At 38.5% G+C, this 16332-nt stretch overlaps 1 protein-coding gene across 1 annotated transcript in view; it reads right to left on the bottom strand.

The window, feature by feature from the left end:
- Nucleotides 1-2601: 2601 nt before the first annotated feature.
- mtmr10 (myotubularin related protein 10) overlaps nucleotides 2602-16332 on the bottom strand; it is a 28903-nt gene continuing 15172 nt past the window's right edge. The window contains exons 6-16 of the mRNA XM_061743471.1: nucleotides 15638-15731; nucleotides 15311-15458; nucleotides 14191-14278; nucleotides 11965-12053; nucleotides 10669-10799; nucleotides 10463-10532; nucleotides 8547-8617; nucleotides 8112-8284; nucleotides 7756-7926; nucleotides 7366-7548; nucleotides 2602-6796 (exon numbers count right to left, since the gene is read on the bottom strand). Coding sequence (XP_061599455.1) covers nucleotides 6185-6796; nucleotides 7366-7548; nucleotides 7756-7926; nucleotides 8112-8284; nucleotides 8547-8617; nucleotides 10463-10532; nucleotides 10669-10799; nucleotides 11965-12053; nucleotides 14191-14278; nucleotides 15311-15458; nucleotides 15638-15731 — 1830 coding nt within the window. The 3' untranslated portion in view covers nucleotides 2602-6184. The remainder of the gene's footprint in view (nucleotides 6797-7365; nucleotides 7549-7755; nucleotides 7927-8111; nucleotides 8285-8546; nucleotides 8618-10462; nucleotides 10533-10668; nucleotides 10800-11964; nucleotides 12054-14190; nucleotides 14279-15310; nucleotides 15459-15637; nucleotides 15732-16332) is intronic.

Below are 16332 nucleotides of genomic sequence, written 5' to 3' on the forward strand. Positions count from 1 at the left end.
GCTACATAAAAGCCAGACCAAAGAGTTGAGTTTTTAGTCTACGTTTAAAAATGTCCACATTTCCAGCTCCTCTAAGATACGGGTGTTTCCCAGATGAATTCTTAACACCGTTCTTAGGACCGCTCTTAAGATGGCTCTTTCAGAAGCTCTTTGGAGGAGCTGTCCACCACCACGGTTCTGAAACTAAATCAATCGATGCCAGGCAAATCGATCACCGATCACTATCAGCGCATTTTCACACACAGCACTGCTACCTAACGCACTAATTCCCTGCTGCCTGTGCGTTATGTGTGTTATAATGAAAAACCTAGATGATAAATATACTTTAATGACCCTTTTTCATGATGAAAACAAGGCTGCAACTAAATAAGTAGTCTTGGTAAGAGAATAATGAGGAAATGTATTGTTTTTTTTAAATGTGAAAGATGGACGAAAGGACAAATTAACTTAACGATCAGCATATAGGACCACATTGTATCGTCCTGACTAGTAAAACAGTATCCTTCACCTCAAAAAATATTATGAAGTTTATTTAGCTGCTTGACCTTTTTCACTATTAAGCAGAATCTTGCATTCATTAACGTTGCGCTCGTTGCGCTCGGGCATGGCGCAGGAGGATCGGTGTCACGGCTGCCACACTCCGTGACACCGACGCCTTGCTCAGTCCGGTGCCATCCCCCACCACCTCCAGGAAGCTCCCCACACCGTAAAAACGCAGTGCAGCCAGTAACTGGACCCCTGGGCTCAGGGCCAAATTGCACCGGGTTTCCCTCCGGATATGTGGAGACACGAACGTGATGAGGCGTTGTATCTCAGCCCATGGAAGCCGGTACCTCATCTGGACAGCCCGGTCCAACAGCACGTCCAGGGGATTGAAGTGCTGACGCACGAGTGCGTTCATATAAATAGTTCTGCTTCGCGCACGGCAACGCGGTTGATTTGCAGCGAGAATATGCTGTATAGCAGCCATGGTATCTCACACGTGTGATGTGGCAACGCCTTTATATGGAGCAGTGGATGAAGTCTCCCTTAATGAGGTTCCAGCTGAACTTAATTACACCTGTCAGTTGCCTGATGTGTTAAATGTGGCAGGTTTGGAGGGTAGATGTGTTTTTGATGTGCCCTGAAGCATTTTTGAGTGTGGTACATTATCTCATATGTGCACGCAGATGTGGGATGTGTGCAGACAAATTATGATAAATGATAGTCATGATGATCGTTTTATTTGTGCGTAATTCATAAAGCATATACAGGAACACACTTGTTATTCCTTTTTTTCCCCCCCTTTGCTGTCACCAATGAATGCTAAACAATGTGACGACATCCACTGCCAATCCAGGAAGCAGGAACACACAGAGACATACGTCAAGCACTGGAAATCTGCAACAAAAAACCACAAACAAAACACAAAACCGGCACGGAGCCGACCAAAACACGAACAGCAATCGACCCAAATCTTGAGATCTGATCGCAGTCTGAGCTAAGCTACCGCTACCGCTACCTAACCCCAAAAACTACAGAGCAAGCATGCAGGTGAAAAAGCCAGTATGTATGTCTATGTGTGTGTATGCGTGTATGTATATGATCATGCTTGTGTGTGTGTGTGTGTGTGTGTGTGTGTATGTGCGTATATGTCTTTGTGGCTATGTGTGTGTGTGTATGTATATGTTTGTGTGGCTGTGTATGTGTGTGTATATGTATGTGACTGAGTGGCTATGTGTGTGTGTGTGTACATGTCTTTGTGGCTATGTGTGTGTGTGGTGTGCGTGAGTGTGTATATGTAGCTATGTGTATGTATGTATGTGTATGTGTGTGTGTGTAATAAACCAAACAAAGCTCCACCTGAAGTGTATCTATAGTGGGGGAGGGGGGGAGCAACCCTGCCACCCGCGAGACCAGAGGCTGACAAGGAAGAACCCGGAACCCAGGCCACCAGCAACCCCACAGAGGGGAGAAGTAGGAGGGGGCCCCCACGGCGCGGGAAGAAGCGGCCAGAGATCCCGCGGCGGCGGACTGCGACCCAGGCAATCCCCGTTCTTAATGAAAGAGCTTCTTAAGCTAAGAGCGACTCTGGGAAACGCGTTTTTCTTTCACAGGCTCCTTAAGAAGGTTTGAAAGAAGCCTTTTGCTGTTAAGAGCTTCTTAACTGATCTGATCCCGTCCATTGTCAGTTCAAAGCCGTTTAAATGGTTTGTTTGAGATTTTCTTTCATTTCACTGCAGGTGAGCCAGAGCCGAGCCAGAGATTCTGCGTGGCTCATTTTACTAGCAGGATTTGGTGAAACGCACACAAAAAATATTAAGAGGTACTACTATTTACACCTGTGCTCACTTGTCAAAATGTGTGGTGCACAAAGACCAAGCAGAAGAAAGCCATAAATCCTGTGTGCCGACACAAACAATTGATGGTGGTGATCATCTCCAAGGTGACTGTTCTTTTACACTCAGTATTTATATCAGACCAGGCAGAAGTTTTCCAAGTGTGAAAAACACTACATTCTTGTGCACAACACAAGGGACATTTAATAACATGTATCATAACCCTGTTCAAAGACAGCTTTATTATGTACTTCCACAATTTAAAGACACCATGCTTTAGTACTTTCAGTTTTTCATTTATTGACCCTAGGTTTTACAAATTATGAGCATTGTGATCAAATATTGTACTTTAATTTGGAGACATTGCACACTAGTTACAGTAATGTTTGGAGAATAGCCATGTGACTCAGTAACTTTACAATCCTTAAACTATAAATACACCTGATCAGATGTTACTTCACACTATGTTTCCACTTACCCTGGTGCATTTCACAATTAGATGGAGCAATATCAACCTTTATTAGTCACGTGAAAATCAACTAGCAACATCCTTCACCAGAAAATGTAAGGCTTTTCATATTATACATAGGTGATGTTCTTCACCATTTTAAGAGCTTACAACACTTAAGATGCATCAGGGACCCTTATCCCACTCTTAACATTTGCTGGTCTTACTCTAAGTAATAGCAATAAACCCCTATCATCAGAAATACCACTTTACAATTTTATTAGTTGTTTTTCCTCTTTTCAAATCGTCTCTCTTGTTAGATTATTTCAATTGAACCGCAAGTCCACGGCAACTCAGAATCTCAAACATGTCAAGTTACAAATAAGTGCATGTTAATAATAACCAGGATTTTGAGAATTACACTCAGTGAAATGAACAAAAAGCTAAACTGTGCAGAGTTCAGTCCATTGTTAAACATTTTTTTTCATATTTCTATATTACTTATTGTTCAGCAAAAGACATCAAGGGGGCTTCTCAGTGACAAATTGAGCCTCAAGAATTTCCGTGGAATTCAAGAGAATCTTTGGAAGTGTGAAAACCAGGAATTGCAAGGATTTTTTTTTCTGTGTATGTAGGTTCCACAAATAATCAATGATCACTAATCAATAGGAATCTCTGAATATGACCTCAGATCAGCTGGTTTGGCACTCACAGCTGTGAGTTTCTTCATTTGGCAGTAATGAACTGCAATATTCCCTTCAGACAGTAACATTTCTATTTAAAAGTACAAATTATATGTGCATGTGTTTGTAATTTGTTCAATGAACTGTTGCCTTTTTGGTCAACACACTTCGTTGCTCTTTTTTCATCCACGTACATGTGAAATAAAAAAAACAAAAAAAAAAACAAACTATAACATTTAAATGTGAAAACAAAAAGAATGCTAAATGAAAGCAAATCTCTGCACAATAAAAATAAGACGGTGATGTAGATTAAAAGCTAATGTAAGGATTTCTTCTTCATGGTACACATGCGAGCCTCTGAATTTAACATTTACAGAATTGCCAAGAGTAATTAGTCTTGCAAAACAAAAGCAATACGTTTTAAAATATTGTTAAAATAAAGTCAATCTTCCCCCATAAAAAAGGCACAGAGGATGTGCAGAGTTCACTGCATTCCTCTTGGAGAACATTTGCATAAGTGAATATTATACATCTGCTGCTCATTAATATCAAGCTGTGGCATACAGGAAGCACAGCCATCATACATTACAGCAGAGTGCAACATTGGGAATTAATGCAAAAAACAGCATATAAATACATCTCCATAAAATATATAGACTAATTCAATAAGTCATTTAGTACCATTAATCAAAAATATTTGAAAGCTTTCGAGCATATACAGTGTTTATATCTGCCAAAATTATATCCAACAATTGCTTTAAAATAATCTATTCTTCTTCTTCTATCTATTCTTGGAAAATTTGTGCAATTTATAGCATTTGGGAGAGCAAGCTTGCACTCACATTATACATTGTAAAAAGAAAAACCTAAACTATTTCTTGCCAAAGAGCCACAGATTTATCTTTATGCCATCAGGAACTGCTCAATATGGTGTTGCAGGATTTTGACTCGTAATGGAACAGATACGGTGTGTCCAGTGGTCAGAGATGCAGTTTTTAAAAGGGCGTGACAACAAAAATGCCGTGCTCTCATTTACATATTACACAGTGATACTTCCTTACCAGTTTTAAAAGGCACTGGATGATTGGTACTGTTGTAAGCTGCGTCTCTAACAATCCTATTCTCAGGTGGTTGTTTTTTTTTCCTCTTTTTTTTTTTTTTTTTTTAATTACTATTTACAGCAGCCTACACACAACAAAAATTCTCTAAGTCTTTCCTCAATACTTTTGAGTATCTCTGTGCATGAAGCTTACAATTTTACTTTCTGCAAGTACTATTTCAACTTCTTGTTTTCTATCATGATCAGTATAATTACTTTATATGCAAACATATGAAGAGATACCAACGTAAGAAAAATGGTGCTGAAAAGTGTATGGACTTGATACTGTCAGGCTTTTCATTTCCAACTAAAATTCTGTTGAAGATGACAAACAATTATCCCCATCATATAAAAGGTGACATGTAAAAGTTAAAGACATTGTGCATCTATAAGCTTTGGTTCATAGTTGACTTATTGCTAATGCACTGTCTCAAAACTATGTCATCCTCACTAGAGGACAACGAATTTACCAAAATAGGGACTGGTTTGACTCAAATGACTTACCCATCCCTTATACTTTCAAATTATTTACCCATTCAGCACCTTTTCACATTAACACTTTCTCCACGGCACCTTACCAGAAGGCTAAAAGAAAGGTTAAATAAAATCCCCCCAAAAGAAAAAGAGGAAATATCTACCACAGGTTAAAGTCCTCACAGTTCTGCTTTTCTTTAGTATCAACACCATTAATATACAAAGCCCTTATGGCTGCTTAAAAAATAGAGTAACTATACAAAATTCGACCCTGATATCACACCGTTTCCCACTTATTGCACAGCTCCAAAACAGCCAATAAAATATGAGCCACTGAAGCAAGCAGCAATAAGCTCGTGAAAGAAAAGAGATCCTGTTACATTCAACCAGGCCACTCATTCTAACTTTAGAGTAGAAATGTTGTTAGCTGTGTTATTTTCTGTTCCTCTTTCAGAAATGTGTTAAAAAAAAAAGAAAAAAAAAAGGTTACAAAATTGCTGCTTCAATTAACTTTCCTGGAAGGCAAAAAACAAATTAAGTTTTAAAGATCAGTGTTTGGTAAAGTGCATCACTGATGCTGCAACAAAAACGTGTATTTCCTTATTTAAAAAACTTAATTTCCTTCCAGAGGAGAAGTCGTCTTATTGACAAACCAATTCAAATAAAAGGTTAAGTTAAAGCACTGCTACAGCCATACATCAATAGATTCAGGTTACCTTTAAAACATGCAGCAAATCAGGGCAGTTCAGGGCAGGTTGTATTAACCCTCACCTTAACTTGATAACATTTTAAAGAAAACAAAAAACAAACACGGACAAAAATATACACATATAGATATTAAAAAAAAGTTAACGATTTATACAATCAGTCCAGACACCTTACTGTACGACTTCACCAGCAACTGAGAAGGAAGTGTTTGAAAGGACCTTACTGTGTTTTATAAGGTTCTGCCAATGGTAATTCATTAGGAATTAGGAATTACCACAGATTTGAATGCAGCATCAATGGTGGAAACTCTAGCTTATTAAGCACTTGAAATCAGAAGTCAAAAATTACTATTTTAATTTCTCAGGTTCTTTGTTGGTATTAAAGAAAGAGGTAATAGAAAAATCAGATGATTAGTTATTAAAAATCTGTTAAGAGTCCTTTAACTAAGTTATGTTCAGACAGTGTCATTAGCCAGAGTCTCTGTTGAGAGCCAGGTCCTTGCCCCATTGAGAAACTTGCTAATGGGAGTCCCATACAGACTTCGCCGAGACAGGTTTCCCACCGGAGTGAAGGGAAATGAGGAAGTTAGGAAGTCTGGTGGTGTAGAAGGCTCATCTGGAGAACTGGCCTTAAAATACATCCTTCTTTGGTCTGAAGGGGGCCCACATGGGCTTGGAAGCGGTGAGGTTCCTGAACCTGGAGCCTTGTACTGCCTGAGCTGGCTCTGCAATATCTCAATTTCGTCGACCAGTTGAGAGAGCTTGTGGTAGGCGGTGATGGGGCCTCCTTTGGGGATGCAGGCTTCAGTGACCCAACGTAAAAAGAAGAGCTTCCAGAGAGCCACATGTGAGGGCATGACCATGGGAATCAGGAGGCCATGTTGGTCAACAGGTCGAGAAAACCAGTCCCTGAAGAAGCGCTCTGATGGACTTTCATCTTTCACCGGTGAAAAATCAGACCTAAGCTCAGAGACCAGAGAGCCCCGCCGAGGCAGCACATCCTCTTCACCTCTGAGTCCATTGCGCTGCAACATGGCTGTTCCTCGCAATGTGGAACTGTAGGTTTTCTGTTGGAGGAAGCACACCGGATTACAAAAGCATAAAAAGGATGAAGGTACAACCGTTCTAGGTTTTCAAATCCTTGATATCCTGAAAGATCCAACCATTAAAAAACAAAATGTAATTTCTATTTACTCTGAGGTTCTGAGGTCCAGCATGTGGGTGTAGTGACAATTCAGAGATTATGGTGAGCTCAACACCTGCCTCATTCTCACTTCCAAAGCACACAAGAGCTACAGTATAAGGCCCAGTACAGAGCCAGTGATGGGTCTGTCAGTTGAAGGCTACAATAGAAACATGGCCGTGCAACATGATAAGACAGACACTGTGTTAACTGCTAAATAAATAACTCTGATAACTGTACGTTTTACAAGACTTTACTCATGACTCGTGCACTACAAACACTACAACTGCTGTGCACGTACACACTCCCAAGATACCCCAACATTTGCGCATGCGCATTCAGAAAAGTATCACATAACACACTGTGGGTGTTTACTCTAGTTTTTCCAGAGCTAGCTAGTTGTGGTTGGCCAGCCCAAGGTACATTTAAATATCATATGTAAAACTCTTATACCTTTGTGCGTCTGAAGGTTTTCACTTCTCCATTCTGAACACAAGCAGCTCCTTTTCCAACATACATGGGGTTGTTAAAGAGGGTTTGATCTTTTATGGAGAACTGCTGCGCCCACTCCCACACAGGAGGGAAAAACACAGTCGGATCTTCCCCTTGAGGGATGGCTTTGTTCTTGGCAAAGTCCTTTAGATCAAAGACAAGGTTACTCTTACACCATACATTATGAATATAATTATAAACTAGGATGAAAAACATAAGTGCTATGAATTGCTTCAAACAGATGTTTAACTTACATGAATCTAAGTGATATTAAACTGTTTTGCATTGTGTTGCACTCGATTATCCATCAAACAAACAAAGTAAGTCATATGTATGTGTGTAGTTTCTTACCGTCAAGACCTGAGCATGCTGTTTAGGACAATTGAAAAGAAAAGTACTGAAGAGTGGGATCCACATGCTGTCACTCAGTACTGTCAGGTAGGTCTCTGTGAATTCAAATGCTGCTGGGTACTGGTTCATCATCTGCCACACGCAGTCCAGGAACAATGTGAACAGCGGGGACTTGATCAATAGGGAGGGGAAAAATATATATCATATGACAGGAAACAAGGATATCAGAAAGTATTTTCCATAACTGGATTATTTTGTGATTATTTGTGATTTCTTGCATGTGTTTTTCGCTTTGAATAAAAGCGTCTGCTAAATGACAGTGGTAGTAGTAGTAGTAATTTAGATTGCACAAATACCTCCTCCTTGTCATTCTTCTTCAAGTGGTTGCATCTGTCCAAAAAGCGATGGCCTGCCATCACCCATTCTTTCTGCACCAAACTCTGAAAGCCGATCAGGCTGCGATAGTGAGGGTCCAGCATGAGCTGCACCAGTGAGGACACTACACAGTCAAGGTCTCTGTCTTCTTCCTCTATTAAATGTAGAATGACAAATGTACAATGTAAATAAAAAATTTACAGAAGTACTTTGTAGAAAAGCCAAGGTTTGTCAGGTACACCATTTTTAGACATGTTCTGGGTGGTAATGTATTGATGCTAAACTCAGAAGTCTGTCACATGATGGATTAACATAATTATTATTATTTTTGTAATTAAAAAAAAAAAATGCACCATCCACGTGAAGATGTGAGAATGCTGTGACTCGAAATGTAAAAAACAAGAAAGAGAATTTACCTTGGAGAATGACAGATATATTTTTTCCATCCAAGTTGTACACCACATCTGCTGAGATTTTTAAAAACAACCTGGGATCACAGAGGAAAAAAAGGAAAAAAACAAAAACACATTTTAACCAACCTTGAAAAATCCTTTGCAGCATGTTCTAAGAAAGTAGGGACTGCACATCGATATAGACTTTATTAAATCCGTTTTGTATTTGCAGACTTGTGACTTCAATTCCAAAAATCCTGGAGGCATTAGAAAATGTAAACATGTACAGAATACAAAGATTTGCAAATTCTTCAAACCTTTTACCTACTTGTAAACAGCAAAAAGTGAACCTGCTAAATACAGAAAGTAAAAGGAATGCGTGTTGTTTTTTGTACCGGTAGTCTATTTTATTTTATTGACATGACAGAATCAGTCTAGGAAAACGGGGGGATTTCTACCACAAGTGTCTGAAAACTGAGGTAACCAAGTAAACTGCTGTAATTTTTAAAGTAAATTTTGCCCAGTTTAGAATTATATAGTCATTTGGTTCCTCGATATTACAGGGCCTCTTATCTTTTGTTTTTCCCATTTAGAGGCAAATATTTCCAGTGGGTGAAGCTTTAGTATACCACCTACTTTCATTCTACTGTTATTTAGCAACACTGAATCATGAATAAAGACCTTCTATGAAAACATGAATTCCAGTAGGGAGCATTTGTTTTTTCAAAACCTCTATAAATTGTTTCAAATTAACATTATCTTCACATATCTGCATTCTGGGTTTAGAACTGTTCACTGTTAGGTCAAATGCTCACTCTCATCTTTAGTCCTGAGACCTTTAGTCCTTGCAGCAACCATGACTTAATGAAAAATAGGTCAAGTTTTTTTCCCCTCAAACCATTTTCATTGATCTCAGTCTCAGAAAATGTGCTTTTGCTTGGTTCATGTTTTCACTTCCTTTTCTTTTCTTTATATTGTTAAATTTTATCTTGCTTGTGGGTGTAGTGACAAGCTTCATTCACAAATGGGGTACGAGTCTGTTACTAATAGGTTGCAGATAAACCAAAATACTAAAACTGCTCTACAAGGCCGTTTCTTTTTTAAATTAATTTATTAGTTGTCCCTTTCCCTAACTTTTTGAGAAGTTCAGCTGGTATTCATTTAAATAAGTTGCACATAATATTTCAAATTTATAAAATGCCTCAGATTCATAAGCTATTGACAATTTGCCAAAAGCTTAATTCAGTTTTCATTTACATTTAAAGCACATTACGTCAACTGTCTTGTGTTATAATTACTGACTAGGGAGCCCAAAACTGCAGACCCTCACATCTCGAAAAGGTGGCAACACTATGTGCATGTTGTCAACTTGTTCACTTACTCATGCAACACGACCTCTATAGAGAGAACTAATTTATGGATAACGGCTGATATATTACCAGTCACGTGTTTTGGCTGTGACCGAATGCAGCAGTGCATCACAAATTTGCATAGGATGTTCACAGCTACAAGGACCTAAAAGGACCTGCGGATGTTAACGTTGGCCAACTTCATCAGCCTAATAACTCCTGGCTGACTGGTTGACTGGACCAATGTAGTACCGGTGTATAGGTTCTGGAAATTACTTTTACTTTCCCATGTGACAAGTTTGTTGTGCACTATATAGTCGATGGAGTTTCTGTTGAAGTTTTTAAAAGCACTCATACACACTAGAATATACAGTGATCAAGTAGACAAATAAAACACAGCTCAGGATTGAATATTTGCATACATAGTGTAGTTTCAAAGAAACTATTTTAAGTTGTCCAAAAAATAAATAAAATACTGTAGATCAAATGCCAGAATTATTATGTCAACACACACATTGTGAGGTCTGCAAGAAAAAGCCCTTTGGTCTTTATAAAGATTTGTTATAAATCCCAGCTAACTTGTATACACACCTTACATACTCCAGCCATCGCGAGTTTTCAATAGATGAAAGCCACCTTTCTTCAGTGTCCTCAAAAGCATCTGTGCAATCACAACACAGAACAGTCAAACATTTACTCATCTTTAAACTCTCCACACTCTCTCCACATTAAAGATATGTTGAATTATGCAACACTCAAGTTAAATATGTGTCATGTTGCTGTGAGACAAAACTCACCTAAGACACAGATCTGGCGGACTTTAACAAAAGCGCTCTGGATCTCCTGGATATTAGGCAGACACTTGTCCAACTCGAACCTGGAGACTTCACTGCGATGAGGGTGGCTTTTAGTGATGGCAGTGGAGATCCTGCAAAAACACCAGACAAAAACTGATGACTGGAGGGCCAGTCCATTAAAATTAAAAGTTTCATTATTAACAATAAATGTCTTGAATTTTATTAAATTGCAATACTTCTCAAATAAATATGGCCATATTAAGCAATATGAAAGGGTAACTGAATTTAGCATTATAGATGTAAAACCACTGGCACGTAGAAACTTGGATAAAATTAATTTCACCATGATCTAGTTAAGGTTGTGAATTGAGATTAAAAATCTAATTTTACATAAAGTCAGGATGAGTGTTGTTTTTAGGAATATAACTGATGATGCAACAAGTGAGTTTGCAAACCATTCAAATTTTGTATCAGAGTTTGTATGAAGGATGCCCCATTCAAGAGTAGTGGTGAAAGCAGTTGTAGCATGCAAGGTGGATACAAAACACAAAATATTCAATAACCAGCAATTCAAAATATCTGACAAAAAAGTAGTAGCCTGGGTTGGGCACAAGATACAGTTATTCACCACTATTTCCAACAACACACTGAAGCTGAAGATACTCAGAGCATTAACTGTCTAATTTATTGATAAAGATTTGTGATCTTTAAGTGAAGCTGAGAATGACGGCTATAATAATTGGATACTGAATTAGGGCCGTGGTTAATCGTACCAATAAGAATTCATTTCAACAGCAAATGTGTGCCAGATTTACATGTAAAGACTAAAACAAATATGAATTTTCAAATATGACTTATCCTGTGCTTCGAACTACCAAAACATGTTTGTGATTCCTGTCTTTTATGAAATACAAATATTGGAAGGTGGCTAATTAATGTCTTGTGTAAAAAAAATAAAATAAAAAAAAAAGGCACATTTTTGTGAATTACAAATGAAAAACATTAGCATTGCACTTCAAAGAGCAGAGAACCACCTCAAACTGTTCTTTTAAAAGCCATCTTCTACCTTACCGCCCATCTTTGAAGTGAGAAACATGCTCCTAACCTCAAAGCCTGACCCAAAGATGGAGGTGCAGTATGTGATAAATGTAATTTGTCCACTTATTGGTAAAATAGTAAAAATTGGTTTGGGAGTTTTTGCTAAGTTTTGTGAAGATGTAAAATATTTGGAAAATTAATTAACTTTTACATTTTGATTGAGATCAAATGCTAATTTCAAAGTGTCAGATTGATTACCGCTGCTCAGTCTTCTTTTGTTGTAATGGATCAGTCATGCTGGCCATGCGGAGAAGAGCACTCCCATTAGCGTGACTCCAGCACCACAGCTGCAAAGAAAAATACATATAGATTAAAGATGGACCACTAAGAAGATAAATTAATGCCCTGACCTGTTAAAATATAATGGAATTTGTAATCAGTCTTTCCGGGAGCATTGTGAGGGTGAGGGAGAAAAAAATAAATAAAAATAGTTCCAAGGTAATTCATTGGCCATGTGGTTGTATCAGCTTTGATGAATGATTGTTCTAGATCAAGGGTGGGAAGTCCTGGTCCTTGAGGGCTGGTGTCCTGGCATGTTTTAGATCTCTACCTGCTTGACCACACTTGATTCAAATTAATGGTTGTCATTTTCATGTCATCCAAGTCATCACAAGTCCGTTAATGACAGTCATTTGTATCAGGGTGTGCTGAAGCAGCGAAACATCTGAAACCTCCAGGTAAGTGGACCTCAAGTATAAGGATTGGCGACCCCAGTTCCAGATGCACCGTCCCCTGAGGAGGTTTAAGGTGTCTAGTTTTCACCTTAGCCCCTTATGCAATGAAATTGTGAGGCGCACCACATCAGTGCAAACCAGATTGCGTCATTTCCTTTTTCAGTTAGTTTGATTTATGTCCACAAATTCTGCTTGGACTCTAGTCCAAACACTGCATCACAAGCCACATGACAACAGTCAGTGCTGTCATTGATCTATATCAGTCCTAGCATGGTGAAAATACCAGTCTTTCTTGGATAACATTTTCGTATCAGATCAATACAATCATCTCCTGACACCACCATTTTCTTTCAAATCTTTTAAAATACTTAAATGATCCAGTACCAACTTTTTGGGGATTTACTACAAACCTGGGGCCTCATTTATCAAGGGATTTTTGGCCACCGGAACATTTCAGAGAGAGATTGGAGACATATGTGGCATTTCGCAACCGACACTATAGCCTGAATTATGGTTCCGCGTTAAATCGACGCAGAGCCTATGACGTGGGGTATGGCGTAGACTACGGCGTAGGGTACGCAGCGATGCGCGCCGTACAGTGCGCACACCGCGTACCCTACGGCGTAGGCTCTGCGTTGGTGTAACGCGGAACCATAAATCAGCCTTAAGCAGAATCATGCCGGCAATGTTGGATGCAATAACGTGATGACGCAATTAGCGTCATTTCCGCTTTTCTTCCTGTATCCAAATTCAAAACAAATGCTGCTTCGCGCAACTTTTCGCTCACCTTCTTGTAAATCTCGCTATCCCGGTACTTTCTACCGTCTACAAATGCCAAATTGTTCATATCCTTCATTACATTTATGAAGTGATTAGTCTCCTCCTCACTCCAAAAGTGTGGCGTGGTCTTGCATTTCGCCATGTTTAGAAGTACGTCCTGGACTCTAAAGACCAGGATTCCTTGCGAACAGAGCATGCGCAGAAAACAAATTCATGTTCCGTTTGATCGGGATATTCCGTTTGGCGTTTATATGACTGAATATTCGGGTTTTAAAAGGAGTAACCCAGGGGTAATTTTCGAGTTTTTAAAAACCGGAATATGAGCAAATTCGGGTTATTCAAAAGGGGTTATTGGTGTTTACATGGCCGTGCAAATTCGGGTTATTGCCAATATTCGGGTTTTAAAAGGGTTATTGAGTGCACGTAAACGTAGTCTGTCTCTGTCAAACGTTGTTGCCCGGTGGCCTGGAGGAACCCACGACTCATTTATTCTGCAGAACAGCTCTGTTGGTGTTTGCACCTCCAAGCAGGAGCTGTTGTTGCTACCATATATGGTCAATTGGAGGCGTTTCTGAATGCAAATGACCCTAACCATGCACGAGCACAGCAGTTAAGAACAGGTGGGGTTTATCATCGCTGACTACCTACTAGTGTGCGTACTACTGGTGTCCGCCGTTTGATAAATTCAGATTTTTTTTGTACTTACACAGATTCTACATTTCATTTCCATTTTCTACGCACAGTTGATAAATGAGGCCTCTGAAGTGCAAAAGTTGATGTATATTAACTAATAAAGTTGATGTGAAAAAAACATGAAAGAAAAGTCCAAGTAAATAGAAAAACATTGTTTTTGCAAAAAATTTTATTTTCCAATATTTCCCAAATCTGAAGTAATATCCCAACTATACCTCAAATTATGATTTGTAATATGGTGCTCATTCAATGGTGATATCAAAACTTAAATACTCACAGGGATTCGGGAATCAGTGAAGACTGATGAGTATTGCTTTAGATCTTGATCTGCCAGCGAAACTGGGACCACAATGTGCTCTGGAAGACTTGAGTGAGGGGAAAAAAAAAAGAAGACGTGTTACACAGATTGTTCAGAAAACACCGCCTAGATAAATAACTTGTCAAATTATGATTAAACTTATCTAAGTTTAATCATAATTTGATTGTAATGAATGACATTTTTTTTTTAAAGTGCCTACCTAGTAAAAAAAAAAAAAACATAAAAAAATATGTCTTTGAAGGGCGTATTTTACAAATCTACATTCATTTATTTCAGTGACACGTCTACTCCTTAAATTCAAAAGAGGGTCATGGTAGCCCAATTTGAGTTAAACGAAGCAGCAGGATATGACAGACACTAAATGTCACACATGTGTGATCTTATCACATCATCCCAGTTGTTTGCTTTTCTTATCTCTCCTTATTTAGCTGATAAGTTGCCATCATTCATGTTTTATATGTTATGTTACCAGAAATCTTGGTCTATAAACATTTTTCTTTACCTTGAAATGATATTAGTCACACATCAATAAAATATTGCCTCTAGATACTTCAGAATGGCCCTGCTGCCTACTGCTGCATTTGAACAATTCCCTCATACGATGTAAAAATGAATATTCATAACTTTCACATTGTAACTTACGGTAATTTCTTAACATAAAACTTATCTTGTAATATCTCAATTTAAGATCTAGATTTATTTATTTATGATTTATTTCACAACAATGGCATAATTTCTTTTTTATTGGACATATGAGGAATTTATTTTCCAAGCATTCCACAAAAATTCTAAAAAGATATTCATATAGGAATCTATTAAAGACAAGTATTTTCAGTGTTTATTTTTTGTCAAAGGACAAAAATATATCAAGAGTGCAGTTGTGATGTACAGTTTGATCCAAACTACTATTCCATTTCTGTAAATTACAGCCCTTTCTTTGAATCCCTCCATGATGTCATCACTGAAATCAACTGAATAGAGTACTGTACTAAAAAGGCGTGACTATTAGCAACATGCTTGGCCTACAACAACAACGTCCCCCCACCCAAAAAAAAACAAAAAAACACGGGCTGAAAACCTTGGGGAGATGGTATGACCCTCATTGACGGAGCAAACTCTCCACTCTGAAGCACCCGTTCTCTTGATCTCCCGGTCCCAGTCAGATGGCCGGTCAAAAATAGGGGTCTGTAATCCTCCTCTTGGGTTAGAGCCATTGACTCGGTTCCCTTAAAAATCAAGACAAACTTTGATTGCTTTGCATTATTTATGCAACAGTTGAGTTTTAAAATTATCCTTAAACATATGAAATTGACAGAACTGATGAGAACTGTGTTAAATAATATGTAGGATTATTTATAATTAATGGGGGACGGGAAAAAGAAAAGAGTATATTAAGGCATGTTACCTTTAGATTCATGGTATCGTCGTCCTTGATACTCAAAACCAAACAGCAGTTGAAGATCAGCTGGATGGGAATAGTGGGCAATAGCAAGGCAAACCTCAAATAAAAAGAAGAAGAGTACTTCTAAGGGACATAAAATAAGACAACTGAATGATGGAAATCACTGTAGATCTGACATTATTACAGCTTGGCTCTGGAAACCACGCTCACTCCAGTGTGCTAAAATATACTTGTGTACATTTGTCATACCAATAAAAGCACAAGTTTAACCTGGAAAAAAATGCCTGACAGACAGCCTACTGCTCTGGGCTTACAAAACTGAATCTCTCTGTGGCTCCACTGGAGTGTAACAAAGCAGTCTATTCAGCAGGAAAGCTGTGAATAACACCAGAGGACACAGAAAGAAGTGTGTGTCTGTGTGCGTGTGTCTGTGTGCGTGTGCGTGTGTGTGTGTGTGTGTGTGTGTGTGTGTGTGTGTGTGTGTGTGTGTGAGTGAGAGAGAGGAAAAGACTGTTCCCAACTCTGTAATTTCCTACAGCAAAACAAACTATTATAGACTGGCAAATTCCATATGTCAAAGTGAAAAAAAGAACTATGGCCCAGTTTTAGGTTCATGCTGCAAATACATGGTCTCCATGAATACGCTCACAAAGAATGACAGAGGACAGACATTTTATTTTAGTGCCCCATATAAAATA

This window comes from Cololabis saira, chromosome 2, assembly GCF_033807715.1.
Source record: "Cololabis saira isolate AMF1-May2022 chromosome 2, fColSai1.1, whole genome shotgun sequence".
Taxonomy (NCBI): domain Eukaryota; kingdom Metazoa; phylum Chordata; class Actinopteri; order Beloniformes; family Belonidae; genus Cololabis; species Cololabis saira.